This window comes from Elgaria multicarinata, chromosome 6 (assembly GCF_023053635.1).
Source record: "Elgaria multicarinata webbii isolate HBS135686 ecotype San Diego chromosome 6, rElgMul1.1.pri, whole genome shotgun sequence".
In the NCBI taxonomy this organism is placed as follows: domain Eukaryota; kingdom Metazoa; phylum Chordata; class Lepidosauria; order Squamata; family Anguidae; genus Elgaria; species Elgaria multicarinata.
The window spans coordinates 99,521,400-99,548,242 of record NC_086176.1 but is presented as its reverse complement, the minus strand read 5'-3'; the positions used below and the strand labels follow the sequence as shown (position 1 = coordinate 99,548,242).

Genomic DNA, 26,843 nt, shown 5'->3' with positions numbered 1-26,843 from the left:
AATTTGTCTGATAAATGTATCTTTCAATCCATTTCAATTTACAGATTTTAGCATGTTTTACAGGTACAGGTTTTAGGGTTGTCATTTGTTAAAATATATATATATTCAAGGATATATTTCTTGGTTGAAAAGTGGCCATGCATGTTTCTTGCGTTTATGTTATTTTAGGAAACGAGCTTAATTTTTTTAAAAAATTGCTGTAATTCTCTGACATTTATGATTTAAACGATGATGCAGTTGACAATTTCATTCACTAATTTTGCAGCCACCAGATAAAGTCTCTCCAGTATAGCAGCACAGGGGATGTGATTCTTGTCGTTGCGAGCAATTCTCAAGCTAAGGTCCTTGACCGAGATGGCTTTCCTGTAATGGAGTGTGTAAAGGGAGACCAGTACATTGTAGACATGGCAAACACCAAGGTAAGGAGAAAAAAATCCTGGCTTAAGCAGTGTGCTTTTATGGACCTTTTCCCTATCCTCAGTGGAGGTCGGCAAATCATGGGGTGACTATCTGCATGGCAGGTATAAGCAACCCCTGGACAGGCACAGAGGACAATCCCAAGAACTGCCACTTTACGTCTTGTATTCCATTATACTATATTATGGCTGCGTTTGGACAACACAATAGCTAATAGTGGGTTAATAGTCAACTCCATGGTGGATTATCAAGGGGGCACTCCACGCATGACATGATTATAATCAGTCATGTGGATTAAGGCCAGCATCGTGTCAACAATTAGTCAACGGTGTATTTGATCGACACATCCCCACCACCACCACCACCCAGTCTTCCTGCTGGTTTCCCATCAGCCATGGCGAGTTCTGCTGGCAAGACTAGAGTGGCAACTGCCACTTTGGTTGCTCTTGCCTGGGGACCTGGTAGTCTCCGAAAATAACCATCTGTGTGTGATGAAATAGTCAACAGTGCCTGACACATGACACTATAACCAATGGTTTTTCAAATAATAAATTCTGCACAACATTGGTTATTTCAGCTGAATAACCAACTGTTGTGTGCAAATGTCCCAACACAGTAACTAACTGTTGACTTGTTTAACTAATTGTTGACTATTTAACTGGCCATTGGTTATTGTGTTGTCCGAACTATAATGTATAATCTACATTATACTTCTATTATTACTACATGTTCATTTCAGGTTGCCATTTTGGGCAGCAACCCCAAATTCATCATCTAATTTCTTTCTGTCCTGCAGCTCATGCTGAGCTTTATAGTAAGTTACTTAAATATCATTGCAGGGTGTGTCTTCTTTTGCTGCTGCTGATTGAAAGCTCTGTGGGCCCGTTGAGCACACTGAATGAAATTTCACATTGGGCGAGCAGATGTGGCTTTCCTTACTTCCTCCCTGCCCCCCCCCCCCCCAACGCCCGGAACATCCTACAAATTTGTTGGGCTTGGTTTACTGAAAAATAATGCCGGTGTTCTCCTTGACTGCAATCAAAGGACAGATTTAGTGTGATCCTAATAAATATTTGCTATATGGCACCTAGTAATAGATAAGTTGCTAAAACTTCCTCCATAGCAACTTGCAAAAAATTGAGATACTGTTTTGGTTCTGATGACCAGTTCTCAGCTTATTAAGACAATATATGAATGAGCCTTTTACCCATGCATGCATCCCCTTCATAAGAAATGCCATGCTGGATCATACCGAGAGTCCATCTAGTCCATCACTCTATTCACACAGTGGCCAACCAGCTGTTGACCAGAGACCAACAAAGCAGGACATGGTGCAACAGCACCCTCCCACCCATGTTCCCTAGCAACTGGTGTACACAGGCTTACTGCCCCTGATACTGAAGGTAACACCTAGCCATCAGGGCTAGTAGCCATTGATAGCCTTCTCCTTCACTTGAGCTGCAATAAAACCAGGATGTCTATAATTAACTATAGTTTCCTGTTTCATTCGAGCTGGGAAAGTATACTTACCAGGTTCAGAACAAGCCAGAATCTTAAACCACAGTTTTGAGGGCAACTGTGATTAGCTAGAGACTTCCTGATTTAATCCTGGTTTAAAGGAAAGAGTGAAGGGGCTGCATCTCAGTTTATTAAGCTGAGGTATGATCATCTGGATGCGTTCCTTGTCTCTGTTAATTCTGCAGAGTGGTTTTGAAAGTATAATGGGATACAAGTGACAGTTCCTGAAGTTCAGTTTGCTTGGTTACATAATTATCTTTTACATTAAACACTAGAAAGAACAGCTAGATACAGTTGTGCATTCAGTTGAGCTCTTTTTTCCTAAGTGTTTCATTGCTCAGAATAGCAGTGATTTATATAGATACTGAAGGGGTATAAGCAGAGATGAAAAAGAAGATATAACTAGGAGTGGAAAGATTGAGAATGCTTAAGACTTAAGCACTTGAGTATCATAATCTTGTTTTGGACAGTTGTTGCAAGGTTCTTTTCTTTATGAAACAGTTCATGGTTAAGAGGTATGCCATTGTATTTAATAATGATGATACATAATACTTGGTGACTGAAATGTTTAGAAAAGGACAGAGCAAAAAATAGTTCTACTAAAACATTACTTGCTTCATTATTTATCATATCTGCACCTTCTATTTCTTTTCCTAGGGGCACACAGCAATGCTTAACTCAGGCTGTTGGCATCCCAAAATAAAGGAGGAGTTTTTGACGTGTTCCAATGACGGGTGAGTGTTTTTGCAAGACTCTATTACAGTATTTACAGAATTAAATACTGTATGGATTCCTCCCATACATTTACTTTGCAGAATTTAGCATAGAGGTCGAGGTTTAACTGGTTCTGGTTTTTACATAAGCTTCATGGATGGCATCTCTTAATTTGAACGGGATATATCGCAATAACCATGGTTTTTATTTGCAAATGCAAATGGCTTGTTTGGTTTGGTTTTTCATCTGCTTAGCCTCGGTTCCTATGATATAGCAGCTTCTGGAAGCAGAGCAAGAACCGTAACTATGATTTTTCAATTCAAACATCACTTTAAATCATGATTCGAAAACCATGATTTCTGAATCTAGTTTTCTGACTGATTGCCAAAATAATATTGAAGCTCCTTTATCTATGGTTTGCTATGATGTCTGAAGTGAGTTCGAGAGAATCTAAGGGGGGGGGGTGATTTTTAATGACAGTTGCCCCAATCCAGAGCCCCATATGTATGCACACACATGAAATTCTCTGATTTCCAAGGACTTCTCCATTTAGCTTTTGTGGAGTGCACAGCTTCAAGAGTGCAAAAAAATGCACATATTGAGCTGCTTTATTCATTAAAGTCAATGAGGAAGCTGTTCAAACAGGGATGTTTTATGCATGTGTTGAAGTCCTTTTATCTGAAAGACCAAGTATCGTAAACGCACATGATCAGACAGGAGTTTGAGGGGAAGGGATATAGTTATAAAATTAAAACAAAAAACAAAATGCAGTGCGTTTAGAGTATTTTCTTGTTGTTTTAAAACTAAAATACTGAGAACTTTCAGTTCCCAGCACAGAAAATAATGAAATTTTAACATCTCAGTAGCTATTAAGGTTAGATTGAATAACTTCTGCCTCCTAGGATTACAAGTAGTAATGTATTTTGCTATTCTGACAGTGTAAAAACCAGAATTTTTTCTTAGCAGGAGAGATTTTACAGTGAAAAATAAGAAATTATGTAGTTCAGACTTTCCCATTTTCTCTGTCCAAATGTGTTTGGCAGTTACTCTAAATATGGATTCTTGGAACATTTCATGTTGAAACCTCTATCCTTATCATATAAGCAGTAATATAAATGGATGTGTAATTATGTTCCCAAAGACACTAAATTGCCTTGCTTAATAAGCAAAGTATTTGAAACTATTCGCTACTAGCAATAAACGTCTCTTATATGTTCACACGCCAAGGATCGGGACTTAAGGGGCAGCAATGTAGTATCATAACAGATCTTTTATAGATTAACAAGAGTCATTTGTTAGAATGACAGAACTACTTTTCATACTTAACTGGAGCGAAAACATTTTTCTCGGAAATTAGTTGTGCTCTGCAAAGAGGGCCTCACCTAGCACAGTTGGAAAAAGGATGTATTGAAGTTTTCTTGGGGTTGTTGTGTTATTTTTTCCTCTATCTTCTAAGCTGCAAATAATTTTATAATTAGCCAAATGAATATGATGGTGCTTAACCCAAGCCTGTTGCACAGTCCATGCGTTGCAAGAGAGCACATGTGCATCCCAAACCACATGTGAGTTATACGTGGGGGGTGCATATGTAAGCCTGGGACTTTCCCTCGTGCCACACAGTCATCCACAGCCCATGTACCAGGGGCCTACGTGATCTGATATTTAATAATTTGGTTGCTGACGTAAGATCCCCAGAAAGAGGAAAGGTTTCTCTTAATTAGATGGCTGGCAATGTCTGACAGTTGCTACACTTTTAGAGCATGCTTACTTGCGAGTGAACGCATACAATCAATCGAAGGCACCGCCACTGGATTAAATAGGATTATATTTGAGATCTCTGAATCCACCTGAAATTTGCAAGGATGAACCTTCATGCTGTTACATTTATCCCACAAGTGGGTCAAGCTTACACAAATGATGGTTTAATTTGGTGTCATCTAGTTTTGAACATGTGCCTACATATGTTACATTATTTCTAATTCCCCATGTCCCCTGCAAAGGATTAGTAGCCCTGCTAACCTCTCGAGAAGGTTATGTGTTGGTTTTGCTTTCAACAAGTTTGGTTCCCTACTTCACTATCCTATGAGTCAGTATAAACATTTCATTTTTACTTTTGGATCTTTTGTTTATGAATAAAACCAGTTTCGCATCCTTTGCTACTATGACAATGAATGCAGCTAACCGCTGTCTAGATGGTATTGTATACATGCACTACCCACAGGGGGAAATGGACCTTTCTGTAGATTTGCCTGCAATGTTCTCTGTATCACTCTTAATACTTTAGAACAGCCTTTTCCAACTTGGTGCTCACCAGCTGAGTTGGATGCCAAAGCTCATCAACCATGGCCATGCTGGTTGGGAATGATGGGTGTTGTAGTCCACCCAACTGGAGGTCAGCAGATTGGAGAAGACTGCTCTAATCCTTTGCGGGGATTCACCTTTCCAGAGCTGAGAATTTCTAAACCAAGTGTTCCAATATTGGCCCTGTTGGTGTTGCAGAACTCATAGATATGACCCAGACTTCCTTTTTTTTTATTATTTCGCTGAGAATTTCAGTATATTATGATTGAGTGTTCAATGTTATTGTGTTGTGTTTTGCGTCACTGAGTCTTGCTTACCAATGAGAAGCTTTGCGTCTTCCATTTCACATTTCTGTTGCATGCTAATGTCTTACCACTGCTGGGTTTACCGCAAATGCTGCTTCGAACAATAGCTACTGGGTGGTGCTCAAGCATTGTGAAATAACAACTTTTCCCAGAGAACTAGTCTCAACTCTGCAAAGGTTTCTGGTTTCCATCAACCTCAGGAATAGAAATCCCAAGGTTGTTCCCAAAGTCTCTATTTTTCTTGGCAGCCTATTTTCTGAGTGGCTAATGGAAACAAATGCCTACTTACAATGTTCCTTCAGTTAATGCGTTTACTGCTTCAGCAAATTAGGCTTCATTATTATTACTGTAGCCCATAATCTATGATATGTGGCTTTTGTTCTGAAGGACACAATCAATTTCTCTTGTTTTCAAGAATGTAACTACAGTTAAAATGTTTTCAAAAGCACAACAGAAAAGAAATGGGAAATTGCTTATATTTGTGTAATGTAATATAAATACCTATTGATGTTGATGAAGATAACCTTGGCAGAAGGCAGTACAAGTTAAAATATATGGATCTATACTAATTGTTACACTGGCTGCGGAGTTAAAAGCAACCCCCCGTCCCCCAAATAAAAACAGCCCAATAAGGATTGAACACCTTGAGTGGCGACAGAATTCTGACTTACTATTGGGGGAGTAAACACGATGGGAGGGGAGTATTCTAGAAAAGGGCATGGTTCTTTGCCAGGGATCCTAAACAGGAACACTGCCCACTACAAGAATTTTTTGCTCCCCTCCCCCCGGTACATCTGATTTTCAAGAAAAGTAAAGGCATACAAGCATCGGTTTGTTAATCTCCGCTTGCTTGGAAAACATGAACTGGAAAAGGAAGCAAAACTTAAAAATGACGCTGGAAAATATAATTTTTATATAATAGCAAAATGCGTTTATAAAATTCCCAACATGTTTTGCTAAGTCCTTAAAACTCTTTATTACACATTCTGTTTTTGTTTTGGTTAGGGTATTTTATTATAGTTGGTTGGTTGGTTTCAATGCTCCTGAAGGACTTAACAAAATGCACCAGGCATTTATTTTATTTTATTTTTAGCTTACTTGGGAGGAATCCAGTAGCAGTTCCATTGGAACTCCATCCGACAGTAGAACAGAGTCCCCAGCCTCCCCCAGTCTGCTCTGAAAGAGAGGAGTGCAGATTTCTACTCAACCAATGTTGGATGTTCCTTGTGTTTAGTGCTGTACTCTCCCCCGCCCCCCGGCTTGGAAATCATGAGGCTCAGAGCCCTGTTTAAGAAGCTCAGATTGAGAAGTCACGAGGATACCTACTCCTTAATGTATTTTCTCTCTGCAAATATTTTCAATGGGAAAAAGTGGTGGACAGCCAGGGAAAATGCATGCATATGTAGACATAGGTGTATTAGATGCTAAGGGAGACTATGGTTCAGTGGTGGAGCACCTGCTTTGTATTCAGAAGGTCCCAGGTTCAGTTCCTGCCATCTCCAAGTAGGGCTAGGAAAGAACCCTGCCTTGAAATCCTGAACGAACCACTCAGTGTCAACAATACTGGGCTAGATGGACCAATGGTCTGACTCCGTATAACGCAGGTTATGTTACAAATAGATTAAAATCCTCTTCACTAAAACAACAAAAAGGAAACCTGTTAACTGAAGGTATGTGTGTGGTGGTGTTGGTGGTGGTGTTGTGTACTTTCTGCCCTTTTTCTCTCAGGAGCTTCAAGTGGTTTACATATAGAAACATAAAGTTTTTATGTAGCTTCACATCCAGGTAGCTTAGAGGGCCTGGCATCCTTAGCTTCACCAGCCGAACTGTATGTGTACTTCAAGACCATTCAATGAGACAAGCTATGCTCACCATGTGTGGAGTGTGGAGTGTGGTCTCCACTTTTGCATCAAGACCAGTGTGTGGTGCATTCTGGCCTACCTGCCGTTGTGCCATAAACTTTATACCTATATCCCATCCAGGCCCCCTAATGAGGTCCATACCTCCTGAGCGTCAATAAATCTACAGCATCAAATCTTCCTAGACTGTTTCATCCAGCAGCAGCCAATAGGTACTAAAACTGTATTGTTTTCATTCTTGAATCATATGACTAAAATGGTTTAGAAAGAAACGGTGAAAATTCCTGATTCAGCCATTGGGATGCTTTGGAGCAGAACTTTCTAGACTTCATGGTTAGGGCAAAAATGATGCACCAACTACTAAAATATGGAAAGTAAAACTTTGGTATGAGCAAGGGTGTTACATTACATATGCCTCGGTCACTCTTCAACTTGGCATGGTCCTATTGCTTTGCTGCTGCTACTCTACTATAAGTAGTACTCTTATTCCTTGTAGTGCGTTAAAAATAACTTTGGCTGCCTAGTTTATGCCATTTTTTAATATTGTTTTTACAGTGGAGCAGTCACAAATTGTTAAGTTTTTTGACCTTAGTCCTTAGCAATTGCTGATAATGAAACCTTCTACAATAGTTTAAATTAGTTGGTTACCAGCAGGGGTCCCCCTAGGGTTGCGAATGATTGTTCAGGAACTTAAACTAAAGATGTACGAGAAATCAAACAAACATGTTCTATTCGCAAACACAAGAAGGAGTGCTTCCCCCCCACCCACCCCCAAAACGTTAGCAAATTTGGGAATTTGTGGTTTCGTTAGAAAAATGTGTGTTTTTAGAAAATACTCATTTTTACTCTTTATTTCATGGGAAAGTACCCACTTTTGAAAATTCATACAGAAATGTGAACTTTTCCTGTTCGAACGAGACAAAAATCAGGTAAAAAATGAAAATGGGATTAAGATGAAACCAGATTTGAAGTGACTTTTGGAGAATTTAGGTGAGCTGCTTCTTATCCCATCCCATCCCTATGCCTAGCATAAACTGCAATTACTTTGATTCTTGTTTTGGTATTAAATTAGTAGCACCTGTTTATATATATACTAGGCATTGTTTCTGAGAATTTGGAGGTTGCTGAGGGAAACCTTCGGTATCCTGTTCTCGTCAAGATTAAGTCAGCGGCCATCCAGTTCCCAGTAATAAATAAGATACTTTGACACACACTAGATTTTTTAAAAGTATTTCAAATGATACCTCTTGTAACTAACAATGGGCTCTTTATGAAAAAGTTGAGCTGCCATAAAACCTCTGAAGAAACTGAGCATCAGCACTTTAATGTTCACTACAATTCCATCCTGTTATTGTCTCTGAAGTTCTGTCACCATTTTTGACATGTGTCCATGGAGGAGATGTGCTGATCTGTGCAGGTGACCAATGCTAACATAAGAGCCCTGCTGGATCAGACCAAGGGTCCATCTAGTCCAGCACTCTGTTCACACAGTGGCCAATGAGCTGTCAACCAGGGACCCATAAGCAGGACACAAGTGGAACAGCACCTTCCCACCCATGTTCCCCAGCAACTGGTGTACATAAGCATGCTGCCTTTGATACTGGAGGTAGCACATAACCATCAGGACTAGTAGCCACTGATATCCTTCTCCTCCAGGAATTTATTTATTTATTTATTTATTTAAGGATTTCTATGCCGCCACTCAGCCAAAAAAGGCTCTCACGGCGGCTTACAAAAGTATTTCTTGACAGTCCCTGCCCACAGGCTTACAATCTAAAAGACATGACACAAAAGGAAATGGGATTGGGAGGGAGGAGGAGGAGGGGGGAAAGGAAAGCAAATTCAGGCACTGTAATCTTAGTTGCAAAGTTCAGCAGTTACAGTTGGTAGCAGGAGGGAGGGGGCTCTGAGCTGGAGCTGGACCCAGGCACGGTGGAGAGGTGCCTGGCTGCTGCTTCCTCCCTCACTGGTGGCCTCTGCAGAGATAGTTGGTAGCAGGAGGGAGGGGGCTCTCAGCTGGAGCTGGACCAGGCACGGTGGAGAGGTGCCTGGCTGCTGCTTCCTCCCTCACTGGTGGCCTCTGCAGAGATAGTTGGTAGCAGGAGGGAGGGGGCTCTGAGCTGGAGCTGGACCCAGGCACGGTGGAGAGATGCCTGGCTGCTGCTTCCTCCCTCACTGGTGGCCTCTCATTTATCTACCCCCCCTTTTAAAACCATCCAAATTGGTGTTCATCACTATATCTTGTGGTAACGAATTCCGCAGTTTAATTTCTTCTTTTTGTCTGTCCTGAATCTGCCAGCACTCAGCTTTATTATTATTATTATTATTATTTATTTATATAGCACCATCAATGTACATTTATGGAAGCTTTATGATCCTGGGTTCTCGTGATATGGCAGAGGGAGAAAATGTCTCTCTATCCACATTCTCATAATTATGTACAACTCTATCATGTCTTCTCTAACTCTGCTTTTTTCCAAGCTAAACAATCCCAGCTGTTGTAACCTTTCCTGATAGGAGAAATTCTCTAGCCCCTTGATCATTTTGGTTGCCTTTTTCTGCACTTTTCCCAGCTCCATAATATCTTAGATTGCAGCCTGAGCAAAACTGAAATCCTGAAGGGTGGAAGAGGAAAAACTGGCTGGGTTCTATTTTGTGCAACAGCTTCAGCTCTGCTGCTTAAGCATTTTTTTTTAAAAAAAAAAATGTTCAGTGTAACATGCAGTTTGCTCCTAAGACTTGTATAATCACATGCACATCTCTGTGTGTGTGTGTGTGTGTGTGTGTGTGTGTGTGTGTGTGTAAGGGATCAGGAAGCTATTTTTGACTCCTTGTAGCAGAACCCCAAGAATAATTTCCACTCTGTTGGGGCTCCATCTTGGACATACCCTAGTTCTGCATTCCCAGAACTCTGAACAAGGCAAGAAATCGTAAGTTCAACTTTATTCTGTAGTCGTAGAACGGATGTGGCTCTGGAGTCTGTGGCTTTGGGGGTGTTTTGAAGAGCACCTGGACTTTGGAATTTACCACTGATGAGCCACAATTTTTGGCTTAGGCTGATGGGTGAATGTGGCCAATGTACTACTTCATTGTTAATGAAGTAGCACAAGGATTTCCATGACGGCAAAATAGGCACTATGATAATCAAAATACTATATTTGCTCTCCAGATTCTTTACGAAAGCTGTTTATCACCAGCTTCTGGTCAAAATTATAAGCAATAAAGCAGGTTACAAATAAACTCACAGTAGCCAGTTTTATTAAATGAAAAAGTGTTTATAGGCACTGACTGTTCTCCCTGGGGAAGGGCTGCCTACCACATTTAGCTTATATTAATGTAAAATGTATTTCCAGTGCTTTCTGCTAAAGACTTATTTTGTGCATATTGAAAATGATCATGTCTTTGAAACATTTAGTGTGCTTTGGCTGGGTTTGTGTTCTTACATGGGTACAAGCTCCTCATTCTGAAAACTGGAATGTTCCAAACTTTGTGTGTAAAGTTGTGTTTATGACTAGACCAGTAACGAATGCATTTTTCTCAGGAATTGGTAAACACGTCCTTTTCTCCTCTTTTTAAAAAGTGTTACTATAAACAGAAAGTAATTTATAGGATTCCAAAAGTCCTGGCCTTTCATGTGAAAACAAAATGGGTATATGAAATGAATTGTCAGGGGTCTTTAGATTTTATCTGGCTTTTTTCTTACCACACGTGTGATGACTATCTTTGTGAATAAGCAAGATGGAGCTGAGTGATATTAAATTCCCGCACAGCAGGTGTTCTATGTCCCCAGCCTCCCTCTCCCCACTCCACCCCCCTGTTTCAGAAATAGAATTGCGGCCAACCTTGAAATGTAACAGTCTTGAGTTTTGTGATTTGTCATCAGAGCCAGTAGTGCGGTTTATGTTGCAGCTGGTTTCTTGTAGAAAATTCCTTTTCTGGAACTTCCTCTTTCTACCTCTTAGCTACCCCAAGTTAGCACTCAGACTAATAAACAAATATACAAATAAACAAAGCATTTCTAGAAAATGTTACCTAGTACTTCCTAGAGTTGTCTTCACCTGGACCTTTTCTGTTTTCGCTGTAACCTATTTTATCTCTTACATTCACCACAGTCAGCAACAAGTCCAGAAGGGACTCCAAGCTATGGATTTGATCGTTTATGGGAAATGCAACCCCATCCAATGCAAGTTGAAGTTCCAATTCATTAGATTTCACCACCTAAAGTACTAATGTCTAGATTAAGCTTCGTCTTATTTGCCCCATCAATAGAAAAAATACCTCCCAGCCACCTACTCAGGATTTCCATAGCTTCCCTGTGATAAGTTGGTGGAAAAGAGAGGTAGAGCTGCATGTCATCCACATTTTGGTTGACACTGCAGCCCAAACCTCTGGAAGACATTTCCCAGTGGTTTCATGTAAATCGCACGAGAGACAGGATGGAATCTTGTTCAGTAGCCCCATAGGGCAAAAGCCACGAGACAGAGCAGAAGTCTCCCACACCACCTTCTGAGACCAACTGGCCACAGTGCTTAGGAGCAAGACTCATCCTGCACCCCAGGTATTTTGGCACTCACTGACAAGGATCCTCCAAGGGATACAGTGGAAGGGGATAAGAACATAAGAGCCATGTTGGATCAGACGAAGGGCCCATCTAGTCTGGCACTCTGTTCCCACAGTGGCCAACCAGCTGTCAACCAGGGAGCTACAATTATTATTATTATTATTATTATTATTATTATTATTATTATTATTTATTTATATAGCACCATCAATGTACATGGTGCTGTACAGAGTAAAACAGTAAATAGCAAGACTCTGCCGCATAGGCTTACAATCTAATAAAATCATAGTAAAACAATAAGGAGGGGAAGAGAATGCAAACAGGCACAGGGTAGGGTAAGCAGGCACAGGGTAGGGTAAAACTAACAGTATAAAGTCTGCACAACATCAAGTTTTAAAAGCTTTAGGAAAAAGAAAAGTTTTTAGTTGAGCTTTAAAAGCTGCGATTGAAGTTGTAGTTCTCAAATGTTCTGGAAGAGCGTTCCAGGCGTAAGGGGCAGCAGAAGAAAATGGACGGAGCCGAGCAAGGGAAGTAGAGGCCCTTGGGCAGGCGAGAAACATGGCATCAGAGGAGCAAAGAGCACGAGCGGGGCAATAGTGTGAGATAAGAGAGGAGAGATAGGAAGGAGCTAGACCGTGAAAAGCTTTGAAGGTTAACAGGAGAAGTTTATATTGGATTCTGAAGTGAATTGGAAGCCAATGAAGAGATTTCAGAAGCGGAGTAACATGGTCAGAGCGGCGAGCCAAGAAGATGATCTTTGCGGCAGAGTGGTGAACAGAAACCAAGGGACTGATGTGAGAAGAAGGACATTGATGCAACAGCACCCTCCCACCCATGTTCCCCAGCAGCTAGTGTATACAGGCTTACTTGCCTCTGATACTGGAGTTAGCACAGAGCCATCAGGACCGGTAGCCATTGATAAGCCTTCTCCTCCAGGAACCCCCTTTTAAGGCCATCCATTGCATTGCAACTCCTATGAGGATCTTGCAATCTAGAACCAACTCCCACTGCAGGTTTGGGAAGCGACCACCATTCAGTAGCAGATCACATGCTTTATATGCCTGGCATATCCAAATTAATATGATTAGGTGATGTGGAGGCTGTCTAAGCTCCTGGAGAGCCATTGCCAGTAAGCATACACAATACTAGGCTAGATGAGCAAATAACTGGTAGAAGGCAGTTCCTAACTTCCAGTCCATCATCATAATGGACATTTTTTTAGTATTTGAGTAACTTTCACTAAAATTTTGTTCAGCAACTCTGGAATACCTGGACCAAAGCGATATGCTTTGTCTAGTATTCCTAACACTCTCTTTTCAGATGAAGCATGTTGGATCTAGGCCAGACATAGAGATGTCAGTTGTTTACAGAGCCAAGCCACAGATTTCCCCCCAAATCTGGGAACTTCTGTAAATAGAAAATTTGAGGGGAAGTTGTAAATAGAAATTTGCACAAATTGCAGGTGCAGCCACAATTTGCTTAATTTGCCTGAATTGTGGCCATATGCAAATTACACATGAAAATTATGACCGCAATTCGGGCAAATTAAGCAAGTGATGGTTGCACCTGCAATTTTGCGCAGCTTTCTATTTACAGGCAAAAAAGGAAAATCTGCGAGTTGCCCCGACTCAATGCTGCTAACGTTGGAACAGCTTGCAGGTAAACGAGTCGAAGTCCAGAGGCCGAGCTGATGAAAGCTCGGCGAACTTCATCCCCCAAACGGATTCCTCAGACCTCCTTAGTCAGGCATTTAGTCGCACTGTTGCAGAAGAAAATGATTCACTCTTCAGGATATCCTGGTATAAATGCCCCAAATTATAGCCAGCTCCAGAGCTCTTCATTGAAACTGAAAGTTGTTTTGCCTAAATCATTGGGGGTGGAGGTAGAGGGATGTGAAATGAATCCATAATACAGCATCATCCTTGTAAGCGTGTTCTTTGCTCTAAATTTGTCTCATGCAGCGATCATGTGAATTAGGTAATGCTCTCATAGAAATGGGAAGCAAGTTTTTTTAAAAAAAATCTCGGAGTGCTCTTTATTCAGTATGCAGATGGCTTCTTCTGCTGTGACTGTGGTGCATAAAAGCCGAGGATGAAAGTTATTAGCCTGAACACCTCCTGCGTCATCACAGTATTATACAAACATTTTGTGCTTTGTACACAGCTAATGCTGGCCAGGCTGTAGCTCTCTGAGCAGCTGGAGTAGCAGGGAACTCACGCCAAGGCCAGTACCAGACATTTGAATAAACAGCACATATCGCTATGGTTTTGCTGAGATACAGCATTTGACTTCACCATTTGAAGACCTGCTAACAAAGAGCATAAGGAAACCAAGCTATACTATCTTTTGTGTTTTAAGTGAAATAACTCTTTGATTTCATGGCTTTCAGTTCTTCGCTGTTCACTGCTTATTCCCCCAACCAGGTGCTCTGTGGATATTTTGGACTACAACTCCCAGAATTCTTGACCATTACCCATGCTATCAATGGCTACTAGTCCTGGTAGCTATGTGCTACTTCCAGTGTCAGAGGCAGCATGCCTATTTACACCAGTTGCTGGGGCACATGGGTGTGACTCATGTCCTGCTTGTGGATTCTTGATGGGCCACTGTATGAACAGATTTCTGGACTTTGTCTGATCCAACATGGCTCTTCTTATGTTCTTATGCAAACTGGGGCTGATGGGAGTTGAAGTCCAAAATGTCTGGAGGTTACCAGATTGAGGAAGGCAACTGGTGCCATGATTGTATGGTGTAGAATTCTCAAAACTGGTATCTGTAGAATGTCTTTAAGGCTGCACTCTTACTAGGAAGGTTACAGTTGAGCTCAGTGGGATTTATTGCTAGGGAAAGCATGTTTATGATTGCAGTGCATAGCTGCTTAGACCTTGGAGAGTGAAAGACCACCAGGTTCTACAGTGCGAACATATTTATTACATTTTTATCTTGCTTTTCTCTCAAAGAGCTTAGGGTGGCACACACCGTTCCATGTCCCCACGTATACACATAAACACTTGTATCCTCAGAACAACCTGGCAAAGTAGTTAGTTTGAGAGTGATTAATTGGCCCACGGTCACCCAGGAACCTGGGTCCCCTGGGTCCTAGTCTGACCCTTGAACTGCTATATACTATACTGACTATCATAGATCATAGTGCAATTTAGAAGTGATGCAGATGAGAAGCTTCACTTTGATATTGTTATAAGGACGGAGGATGGACGGACGGCAGTGGAGGCCTGGTGGCTCCAATGTCGTGTGGTAGTGAATCCATTAGGGGTTTCAGTCCAAACTCTAAGGAGCTATCTAAAGTGTGGAAGCACCTTGGATAGCTTCTTTAGAGTTCGGGCTGGTTCTGACTGAAACCCGGAACGGATTCACTGCCCCACTGACATCGGAGTTACCAGCCTTCACTGGGAAATGGTTAGGCAGTGTGACATTGTGTGGGCATTGTGAGCTAGTACAAATGAGCAAAAGCCTAAATACAAGTAATCTGATGTTTTGGTGCATTTTTATTAAATAGTTTTAATGAATTTTACTAAAATAAACACGTGGGTTGTTGTTTTTTTTTAAAAAAAGAGCCAGCTGCCCACTTGTTCGCAATCAAGGAAAATAAGGACCCAGAGCTTTCCCAGCAAGGTGAATACCTACCAGATACTCACTAAGCTGTTCCCAAGCTGGGAAAATTGATACCCAGTCTGAACTGGAGCAAAATCACTGGCAAGGAAGGGAAATACCGATGTCCTTCCTCCATTGCCTTGGGCAACACATGCAATGGTGAGAGAAGTGGAAGCTGGACAGCATTGCTTTCCTTAGTTCTCCTGTTGGTTCTTTGCATGCATTGCTCAGAACCTTTGTGGGATGAGATGAGAGAGGTTTTCCAGTTTAGGAGCAATGAGGTAGAATGCTGCTTACGTGTGTTTTCTGTATTATCACCATAACGACCAGTGACTCTTTTTAAACAAAGGCCGAAAGTTTAGAGAGAAAATCTGGGGGCATCCATGATGGCCCCTGGCTTCTATAAGTCCTGTGTGGCTACAGCGCTGCAGCCAATAAGCAAAACGGACCAGTTAACCCAGCTGCAGTGCTAAGCCTCTCTGTTCTCCGGGCTCAGAAGGTGCCTGGAATTGAAAACATGTGTTCTACTACTGAGTTACGGCTTCCTTAGCATCCTAAAGGATATGGGCCTGATGCCTATCGTATTTATTTTATTGATAACATTTCTATACCGCTTAATATAAAAACATCTCTAAGCAGTTAACATATAAATATGAAAAGTACATTTAGAGACACTAAATACATTTAGATACACCATCAAGACCCTGTTCCAATTAAAATAACAATACGAATGCATTTAAAATAAAACAAAGTAAAATAAAATAAACCGTTTAAAACTAGAATAACTACTTTCCCCAAGCATACCAAGAAAGTTTTCGTGAACCGCCCAGGAGCTTCGGCTATTGGGCGGTATAAAAATGCAATAATTAAATAAATGGGGAATGGAATGTGTTTATGCCAATATAATAATAATAATAATAATAATAATAATAATAATAATAATTCTTACCTGCCTCTCCATTTTGATCGAGGCGGGGAACAACAGTAAACAGTAAAATACATAAAACTGAATTAAAGGATAATATACATTGTTAAAACATTCTAAAAACATCTTAAAATTCCACTGGATAGGCCTAATGTGCCCCTAATGTGTAGATTCTTTAGCTTTAAAGGCCGTTTGTGTCTTTTATGTATATATGTTTTAATTTTTTCTGTTCTAGTACCACACTGTGACCTCACTGAGCCCTTGCCCAAGGTCCTATGAAAACCCCATCCATCTCAATGATGGAGACAGCTCCATGCACACAAAGAACCATATGGGTAGACCTGTCTCCTCCATTGTAGTGAATGAATGGGAAAGCCCTTGCTGTATTGAACAGCATTTCTGCTATGCCCATTGCTGAGATAGACTCACCAATATTCTTCAGGCAGTTTTGTTCTTTTAACTGCTTGAAGAATATTGGTGAATCTAAGAATATTTTTCTTTCTTTTCTGGGCTTCTCATGCTTTGTTCTAATTGAGTCTAAGTTTTAAAACACTTTTTAACAATTTAAGAAAAAGGAACTCGTTCAAGCACATTTTACTTGTTGCTTTTAACCCAGTCCTTGGATTACATGTATAAATATTAAGTGTTTGAGCTACTAAAAGCCAAAAATGTAGTTATAGATGCTTTTTTTTTCTCCTTTTTTTTTTTTTTTGCAGCTGTAGATGAAGGTTTAGAGCAGAGGCACATTATTTTGATGTGGAAATAGAATAAGAAGCAGTTCTATTTCACAATATATATATATATATATATATATATATATATATATATATATATATATTGTATGACATTAAATGGTATTCCTGAGGGCTCTTGGCTGAATACTATGAAAACTCTGTGTGTATATCTCTGCTTTTTATCTCCGGTTGTCTTACTGCCGTTTTATTCATCCTCTGTGTTTTAATCATACATGTGGGAACTTTCCCCCCTCAAGAACTGCAGTATTCTTACAATGACCCTAAAGAATATGTAGAACTATTGCTGAAAAGTTGAGTTTTGTGCTTTATAAGTGTGGGGGTGAGTGGCGGGGCTGGTGTGTGTGTATGTTATTTTATCTCTTTGTTTAAAAGCAACGACAATACACTTTATTAGTTTAGGTACACTCCAGAGAATGGTAAGCATGCTCAACCCCCATTGAAATAAATGTCAAATCTTTAAATATCACCAGGTCTCAACGTTTCTTCAGATTACAGGTATTATTAATAGTATTAGTATCACTATAGCTCATTTTTATAATAAGAGTTCTTATGCATATCAGGAAAGTAAGCTCAATTACCAGCGTGAGACAAGAGCACATTGTTCATTCAAACTAGCACATTACATATTAGACCAACACTCTTATCCTTGTTTGGTTTATCCAAAACGTCATTGCCTACAAGCTTAATTATTATTACAAATCAATGGAAACTAACACATGTGGTCTTTCTCAAGGAGATAGTTATGCTGTCCTCTTCTGATTTTGACTTATACATCTACATCAGGGATGGGCAACTTCCTTTGGGTCAATTCCTTTGATGCTGGGTAACCGATTAGGGGCAGACCAAAACTGGGTTTAATCTTCAGTGTAGTATCCCTTTTATTTCCTTTATTTACATTTTGATGTTACATTATTTCTGAATTTAAATTTATTCACTTTTTATTTTTCCTTAATTTGTTTCTCCTATAACCTCCATCCCCCCACCACCTCCTCACTTTTAATCAGTGGTTGTCACTCAATAGCTGGAGCAGTAGGCAGCTCTGTGGTTACAGAGCTAGATGCAGGCTGCTCTTAGGTGCAGGTGGTTGATAGTGTATCCTCTTCTACCATAGAGCCCTGTGACAGTGCAGACCAGAGCATATCTCATAGGGAAAAGACCCTAGGTGAGTTCACATGACATGGCAACCCATCTTGCGGAACAACCCATGGTGTACCTGACGGACAAATGGGCTCACTGTGGTTTGTTCTTCCCGCTCTTGCCCCTTGGACTTCCAGCCGGTGTTCCAGTGTCTTTCACGGCAGAACCCATCTTGCCTCCCCCTCCCCACTCTGCGCATGTTTGGAGGTGTGCGAATGCACACTTATGGCTGTCCATATGTATAGTCTTGAATGGAATGGAATCTGGACACCAGCAACACTTAAAACCTAGAGGATCACCTTGCCTTGGGTTGTCATGGTGGCTTGTTGCCCCCAAATAAGCCACACTAAGGGAAGCAATCTGGACTTGGATGACACAACAACCCACTGTGGCTAATTACGCATGATAGTGTTGTGGGGTGGGGGGACACAATAAAAGCAACGGCAGCAGCAATTTCAGCAGTTTTCTCCGGGGATTGGTGAGAGGAGGAGAAGAGGCAAGAACAGCCATCATGTTTTCTGTGGTGGTATAGTGCTGCAGTATTCCCAAGTGGGGAGGAGAGGAGGTAACAGTCCTGGAGCCATTTTATTTGGCAGCTCTTTCAGTGGCCACTTCGACAAAGGGAACACATTGGAGGCTGTACGAAAGCTCATCAAGGACTGTGTTCCCGCATGATTTTGATGTCTTGTATCATGAAAAAGAAAATGCAATGAGTTGGTTTGCTAGATAATTTTGTAACCCAGTGATAATATGCTTTTAAATGTATCATACATTCATTTTTATTTGTTGCGTTGCTGCCTAAAACCTTAGGTTAAGTAGGTTGTAAGGAAAGGGTGCTAGCAGATTTATCAGCTTTTCTTCACCTGAGGATGTTTCCTGTCTAAAACCTTAAATTTACACTACATTATGCCATCCATTTTGAAACAGTACGATGTACAGTCTACACTTGAGTTCATTTTGTTACAGTGGAAACTTTACTGTCAACCCTCCATATTGAGATGTACATGCAGTGGTGTCCTTGTGATTTAGCATGTACTGGGAAATGTTCCACTCTCTCCTGGTTGAACTCTGAGATAAGATGCAGATCTTCTTTTGTTGTCGTAAAACTACTAGACCATGTACATTCCTTCTTCCCAAAATAAATACTTCATGTGTAGTAGTTTCTATCGTCTTTCTGTTGTGAAAGTGAACAGGCATTAAGTTAATAGAAAGCATGGGGGAAAGTTAAGAGTATGAAAGCAAAGGATGATTTCAAAAACAATCACCTTCTTGTATGTGTGATGAAATGTTATAACCAAACAGGCTTGGAGCTTGGAATTGAAATGAAAGCTAAATAATTGCAGTATCTCATGCAGTCAGTCTTGTCATGTGAATTCACATATCCCGATCCAGAGAAGGCTGGAGGCTCAAAGGTGCTGAGTGCAAGTAGTTCATATCAGCTGTCAAGTGCAGAAATTGGAGACAAGTATCCATTAGAATCCTAGAGTGGAAATATTCCTACATTACTCAGATTGTAGGCGGATAGCATCTGTTTTTGTGTGTGCAAAGTGCGCTTGCAGCAGAGCTGTAGATGTCCCCAGGAAGTTCTAGTTTTCTATTCACAGTGGGATTCGGTGTGGGATTTATTGGTGACTAGTTTTGTGATCATTCTGGACAAGGACAGGGCGATCTTTTTGTCCCCTCTTCCATTGAGTAGTATAGGGAAATATACACTGTAGGGTCCCAAACTAAAGAAAAATATATATTTATGTTTTAGAGGTGCCATGGTGTGAAGACAACAAATGCTTTCATGTTCCGGATTTCATGTGATTATTTTTCAGGAGCACCTATCTTTCTAGTTAATATAAGTGTGTGTATGTGTATCCCAAACAGGAGCTCAATAATAACATCTTTGAAACTTGCTGTGACTCTTGTGATCCCTCTCCTGAAATCTGAAATGGCAGCCCACATATCATTTTTAATCTTTCTCCCATCCACGTGGTGCATATAATAGCGTCATAGTTGCATCCACTGAATAAGTCATACGTGAGATTCTTCTTGTACACCGAAGACAGAATCCAAAGGGATTCTTAGACAGGCTCAACCATTTCTGGCCACACATCAGTGATCTCCTTACACACTTTCCCCAACCTCGAATACCACAGCACCTTGAGTTGCATTGAAGGCAACTCCCAAAGTTCCTCTTGGTTTTCAGAGGGCCAAGCTAAACGTTTATGCGTTGTTGTATTTAACATGCTCTAGTGTGTGTGCTTGTGTGTAAATAGCTAAGCAGGATTGGAACCACAGTGGGTGAGAAAGGGGAGAGTTTAACCCTTCCCTCACCAAATGGAAATCACCCCATGCTGCCATTTGCATTGGGCAGGGAATTTTCATTGGTTCCAACACATTCCTCCCGATGCTAATAGCAGTCTTCCCACCATTGGTAACATGGCAGGGGCAGGGTTAAACACTCTCTTTCCCCTACTCACCACGCTCCCAATCCTGCTCAGCCATGCACAAAACCTCCACAGTGGCTGTTTACACTTGTTTAAAATTGTGAATGCGGTAATGTATTTAAGGTCACACATCTAGTTTTGCTAGGATAGCTTGGTGTGGAGGCTTCTTTTGGAAAGGATCATCTTAGAAATCCCTCTGCACACATGGAGCTCCCTACACAGAGCTTGGATCCCAGCTATTATGGGAAAATCCATGAATGGGTTTGTCAAACAATGGAAAGTGAAAGTAATGCCACAGGTGTGGCCCATCTCTGGTGTATAGCATGCAGTTTTTCATTGAGAAAGGGGTGGGGTTTGTGCCCCCCCCCCCGAAAAAAGTTTTATATGCATGTAGCACAGGACTGCTTAAAGTAGCTTTGCAAGTAAAGTGGCCTAATGCACAGAACTATGAATAGTGTCTCTCACTGTTCTGGCCCGTGTTGAGTGTTGCATGTTTACAAAAGGTTTAGTAAAGCTATTTTTGTCTTTATAAATGATGTGTGTTTATGTGAATTTCTAAGGGTTGTCTTGATTAAAATGTTAGCTGCTGTGCTGAAAAGGTCCTTATGGAACAGCTTTGCATTTTGAGATGCTTCAAACTGCAAGATTATGGGGACGTATTTTTTTTCCTTTTTAGCATATTAAAGATGGCAAAAAGGCAAAAAACACTTTCTAATCACGCGTCTTGAAAAGCATGAAAATCATGCTTGATGAAAAAGGTTTTTCTAAATACGGTAATACAGGAGAAGGCCCCAGAGACTTCTGAGAAATACGTTTGAACTGAATCATGCTGCTTTGACTTTCGCCGACAAGGTCACCAAGCACTTGCAGCTCTGTGTTTTCATTACATTCTGAAATGCTTCTTTCACCTGGATTGTGGCCATGTAATTTCAAATGGTTACTTTTATAAACACTATGGGCATGGGTGAGGGGGATGCCGATAGAATACTTTAGAGTTCTTCCCCTTCTGACCATTGGCTGAGCACTGCAATGCACACTGCCATTCTCCCTTCTACACATCTCCTGTAGAAGGATTCAGTAGCCCCCTTCCTCTCTAGGGCTGCATCTACAGACAGTGCTCAGTGTGAGTATAGCATGTACACACCGTCATGGAGAGCAGTGGAGTTCCTGGATCATTCTGTGGAAGGCTTGCGTTATCTTCTGTTTGCAGGTAATGGGCGGGATGTTTCCAGCACAGTGCGCCTACCTGGAGAGAGAAAGGACACTACTTGTTAACCCAGGATGGTGCCATTATAAAGAACAGACCAGCTTAGGTGCAGAGAGGTGCAGCAGAGATTACCTGATCGCAGGACATCTTGGTGGACAAACATCCTTTTTGGACAAGATATGAACTAGCATACCATGTCCCTCTGCTCTTCTAGAAAGGTATTCAATACTACAACAGACAGAATAAACACAGCAGTGATGCCTCTGATAAATAAGTTAAGAACAGGAGTAGCATGATGCCAGGTAATCTGTACCCCTGTTAATGAAGTATGACCAAGGGGGAATAGACCAGTGTCTATTGATGGAAAAACCAAAGTCCTGTATTGATTTTTGTTGGAGCACAGATTCATTTTGAGGGCTATACTACTCCAGTAAAGATTGCTTCCTTGTTCTGGCCTTGTTAAATACCTATTCAGCTCTTTCACAAGCAGCTGGAAAGTTCCACCTCCTTGAGTGTCACTGCAAAGTTATAAGCTGCAAGGGAAAGGGCCTCCATTGTCTCCATCACACTATGGGTGCACTGGGGCACTGCTTCAGATGATCTCACTGTTACATACCTTGGAACAAGTCCAGGCTTGGGTGAAGAATGGGGGCGGGGTCTCAGTCTCCAGGCCCTGCCAGTTCCCCTACCCTACATTGATAGCTACTAAGATATTTGATTGGATAACTCAGTCACCTCTTTATGATTGGGTGTATTTATCATAATAAGAAGTTTACTATTATGTAGTTACTAGCTTGATTTGTGCAGACCATCTGCATGCTAGTACTTTATTGCTCAGTATCATAATTTTCTTTGTTCACACGGGGCGGGGGCTGCACTTTTCCAGGTGCAAGGCTGACTGGGGGTCTATTGGACTCCCCCCCAGCTAGCCACTCCCCCACACTCTGCCCTGCTCGCTCGCAGCCCCTGCCCCACTGACTTGCCTTCCCCCTGACCCAAGGGACTTGCATGAGGCATCCATGCCTCCTCTCTGGACTGGTGTAGTTTGACACTCATCCACTCTACCTTGCTCCCTCCAGCCGCTCCCCCTGCCTGCTCCCAGCTGCGCCTCCCGCCCTGCTCGCCTTCCCACTGACCTGACTTACCTGAGACCTCCGCGCTAGTTCAGCAATGATATTTTCAATACCAGCTGTATCAGCTATGTTTACATAGCCTGTTGCTTGGCAACAAAAAGTCAAAGTTCTTCTCATATCTCCTGTTGCTTAGCAACAAAAAGTTCTTCCTCAGATTCGTGCCACCCATTGCCATGCATCAACTTAGCGTTTTATATATAGCCATCATAGGCAATGCTGAGGGATCATGGGGGTTGTAGTCCAACATCTGTAGGGCCACAAGTTGCCTACCCCAGCTGTAGAGGGGCCATGGCTAGCAAGGAAGACTTCTGGATGACACCAGCTACATTTTTTTAATTATTATTTTATTATATTTACAGCATTTTAACTTTGCTCTTCAGCCAAAAAAAGGCTCCCACAGCAGCTTCCAGAGTTTAATAATGAGACAGGCCCTGCCCTCAGGGTTATAGTCTAAAAGACACGACATAAAAGGGAAAAGTATTAGGAGGGTGGGGGGCGGGGAAGCTAGTTCTTAGTTTCAAAGTTCTTATAGGTGTTCGTCCTGGCAGGAAAGGGCAAAAAAAAGCTCCCTGCAGCTGTTCCTCTTCTGACCAATGTCTGGAGCTAGGTTGGTCTCTCCCTTGCCATAATGGTCAGCCTCCCAGTGGCCCTTGGTTCTTGGGCCAGTGAATAAAACCATTCTGTAGTCTCAGGGAATTGAGAAGGGGAGGGGATGTGAGTTTAACAGCTTAGCTTACACTCTAGCTGTACGAACTGTGTTCATGTTAGTTAATTACTATTGCACACATGCACACACATTTACTATGTCATGTGTGCTCACACACACACCTGTACATAATACAGGGGTCTCTTTCTGTATTCAAACCTCTGTGCCACTAGAGGAAATGGGGATGGTGCTGTAGCTTTGCATGAAATGTCCTGTTTTATAGCAATGTATCAAAAGCCACTGTGTTTAATCCCTTAACTTTATTCAGATGCTAAATTTTAGCCATGTGTGCTGATTTCATGGCCAGGCTCATGTTGTTCTGCTGAAATGATAAATGTGGTATATAATGTCCCTTTGATCCATGTTTCTAGTTTACATATCTGGGGTGCTCCTCTGTTTATTAGCAGTGGATTTTAAAACTCATTAGAAAAAAGAGCATCCACTGAGTCTGAAACATAAAATCAAGCCTTTTTTAAAAGTTGGATCCCAGCTGTTTTCAAACACAACTCTGAAAAACATGCCTCTTGGAAATTCGTTTTTGAAGGCCTATTTTTTTCCTTAAAGGAATATTTAAACGTTGATGTTGTATTTTTGAAAGTAGTGCATTGGATATACAGCAGATCGTTCTTCCAGTTCGTTCAGCTGTACTTGTAGACTTGATGCTTTGTTAGGGAAGCCAAAGACAGTGTGAATCCTTTGTGTATAGTTCAACCGTGTCTTGATGTTGAATGGTCCATATTACTTTGAATGGGTTTTTATAGAGAGACACAGTGGGCCTGTTCAGACAACACGCTAAGCTATGGTTAGGCTGCTAACCCTTTTGCAGCAAATGGTTAGTGAGCATGTTTAAACCATGGTTATGTAGCCACCATGGTTAGGAATGGTTCACACAACACACTGGGGCTGTTCAGAAAACACCTTAAATCATGGCTTTAACCATGGCGATTAAGCCAGAAAGCTGGGCCGTGTTCAGAAGACACCTTAAACCACGGCTTTAACTATGGTGAATAAAGCAAAAAGCCTTATTCACCATGGTTAAAGCCATGGTTTAAGGTGTCTTCTGAACACAGCCCAGCTTTCTGGCTTAACCGCCATGGTTAAAGCCACGGTTTAAGGTGTCTTCTGAACATGGCCTGACTTCTGGCTTAACCACCACGGTTAAAGCCTTGGTTTAAGGTGTCTTCCGAACATGGCCTGGTTTTCTGGCTTAACCACCATGGTTAAAGCCATGGTTTAAGGTTATTATTATTAATATTTATATAGCGCCATCAATTTTCATGGTGCTGTACAGAAGCATGGTGTCTTCTGAATGGGCCCGCTAAGTCATGGTTCACATGACACGCTAAACCAAAATGTTTAGTTCAAAATGCATAACCACTGTGGCTTAGCATGTTGTCTGAACAGGGTCAGTGTGCAAGAAATGATTAGAAAATTTGCCCCTGTTGCCAAAGCGACTTGCAGACACTCTTTCACATTTTTGTGACATACATCTGAAGCGGAATGCCACTTGGTGCAGGTGATGGAAGAATGGAACGCAGCAAGGCCAGTGTGAATGATTTCTTCTGCCCTGGCACCTCTGTATCTGTTCCATGTTCCCCTATCACAGAGATGCCCAACCTTTTTGGTATTGAGAGCCTGATCGGGTGGGTGCCTGCTGGGGTGGCGAGGGCCGCACATACGTGCACACGCATTCACATACCACTCATAAACACCCTTCTCTTACACACACATATACCCTAGGAGCAACAGATCTTGGCCTTGCAGAAAACAGCATCAAGTTACTGAAGCTCCCACCCTGCCCTGGTCATAAAACACACACACACACACACACACACACACACACACACGGAAATGCACTAGGAAGAAGCTGTATAATTCCTGCCACAGAACAGGAGCCTCATTCCTAGAGCATGACAGGAAGTCGGCAGGAATCTTCAACCACTGCTACCTGGAATGCTTTAGGAATGAGGTTCCTGCTATATGGCAGGGGTCAAAGAGCCGGTTCCTAGAGCATTTTTTTTCTCCTCCTTGCCCCTGTTTGGGATGGGTTACAGCCAGTGCTGGGGATTTGAAGGCCACCAGACAGAGGCAGGCCGAACATTTTGCACTTCTGCCTTACCAGTTGAAGCAAGTAAGACTTCAGTTCTATCTCACCACCTGTGGGAGGGAACATGGCAAGATCAAAAGCAGCAGTTCCAGGGCCAGAGGAGTCCTTTTGATGGCTCAGTTTTCAAGATCCTTGCAGTCTCTGTTCAAAAGCGATTAAGGTGGCTTCTCCACTTGTTCAAATTTCTTAAAACACACAATTTCCCTCATTTAAGTAAAACGTAACTGGACCGCTAACTGGGAAAAATATAAACACGGTCCCAGTTTTTGTTAATTGAACCAAAATGTTCCAGCAATGTTGACATTTGCTTATGTTGTGGGTACATTTTAGACAGTGCTTAATCGCTGTCAATGATGGCAATTTTCTAGTAAGCCTCGGTGAATTGCACTAATGCAGTGATATGGTTGAGTTATAAGTATTTATATTGGGTTATGTCAGCATCTGGGTGACATTAAATCCATTTAATCATTGTTGCTGCCCAAGCCTTATGTTTGCTTAAAGAAAGCAAAAATAGATGGCAACAGACATTTGCTCTTAATTATTGGGAAAAGACACACATCAGGGCAGCGTCGAAACATCATTCCTCTGAGACCGGTACAAACTTGTAAGACAGGCCACTGTCCCCACCCCTCCAATGCCTTGTCTGTTTGAAAAATTGACAGGAAATTGGCAGTTTGAAAATGTGGGCTGCTGATTGTTGTCCTTTAGTCTGATTTATATTTATAGGCAGACATGGCAGCATAGCATCTTAAAGAAGTGACAAGTGTCCCTCAGGCCTTGCTCTCTGCCCTTAGGATCTCATGTTCCTTCTGTGTACCTGGAGACCAGAGGTACAACCCATTTGCTCACATACGGCCTGGTACCTGTAAATCCTCTCAGCCACATTGGCTTCTACTGGCCCTGGAATCTCAAGTGTCCCTGAATCTCAAGTGTCCCTTAAAAGGTTGTCACACAGAGGAGGGCCAGGATCTCTTCTCGATCCTCCCAGAGTGCAGGACACGGAATAACGGGCTCAAGTTAAAGGAAGCCAGATTCCAGCTGGACATCAGAAAAAACTTCCTGACTGTTAGAGCAGTAGGACAATGGAATCAGTTGCCTGGTGAGGTTGTGGGCTCTCCCACACTAGAGGCCTTCAAGAGGCAGCTGGACAA

At 41.7% G+C, this 26,843-nt stretch overlaps 1 protein-coding gene across 2 annotated transcripts in view; it reads left to right on the top strand.

The window, feature by feature from the left end:
- WDR70 (WD repeat domain 70) overlaps window positions 1-26,843 on the top strand; it is a 140,567-nt gene that overhangs the window by 35,445 nt on the left and 78,279 nt on the right. For both annotated transcript variants that reach the window (XM_063128140.1, XM_063128139.1), the window contains exons 8-9: window positions 266-419; window positions 2,593-2,669. In XM_063128140.1, the coding sequence (XP_062984210.1) occupies window positions 266-419; window positions 2,593-2,669 (231 nt within the window). The remainder of the gene's footprint in view (window positions 1-265; window positions 420-2,592; window positions 2,670-26,843) is intronic.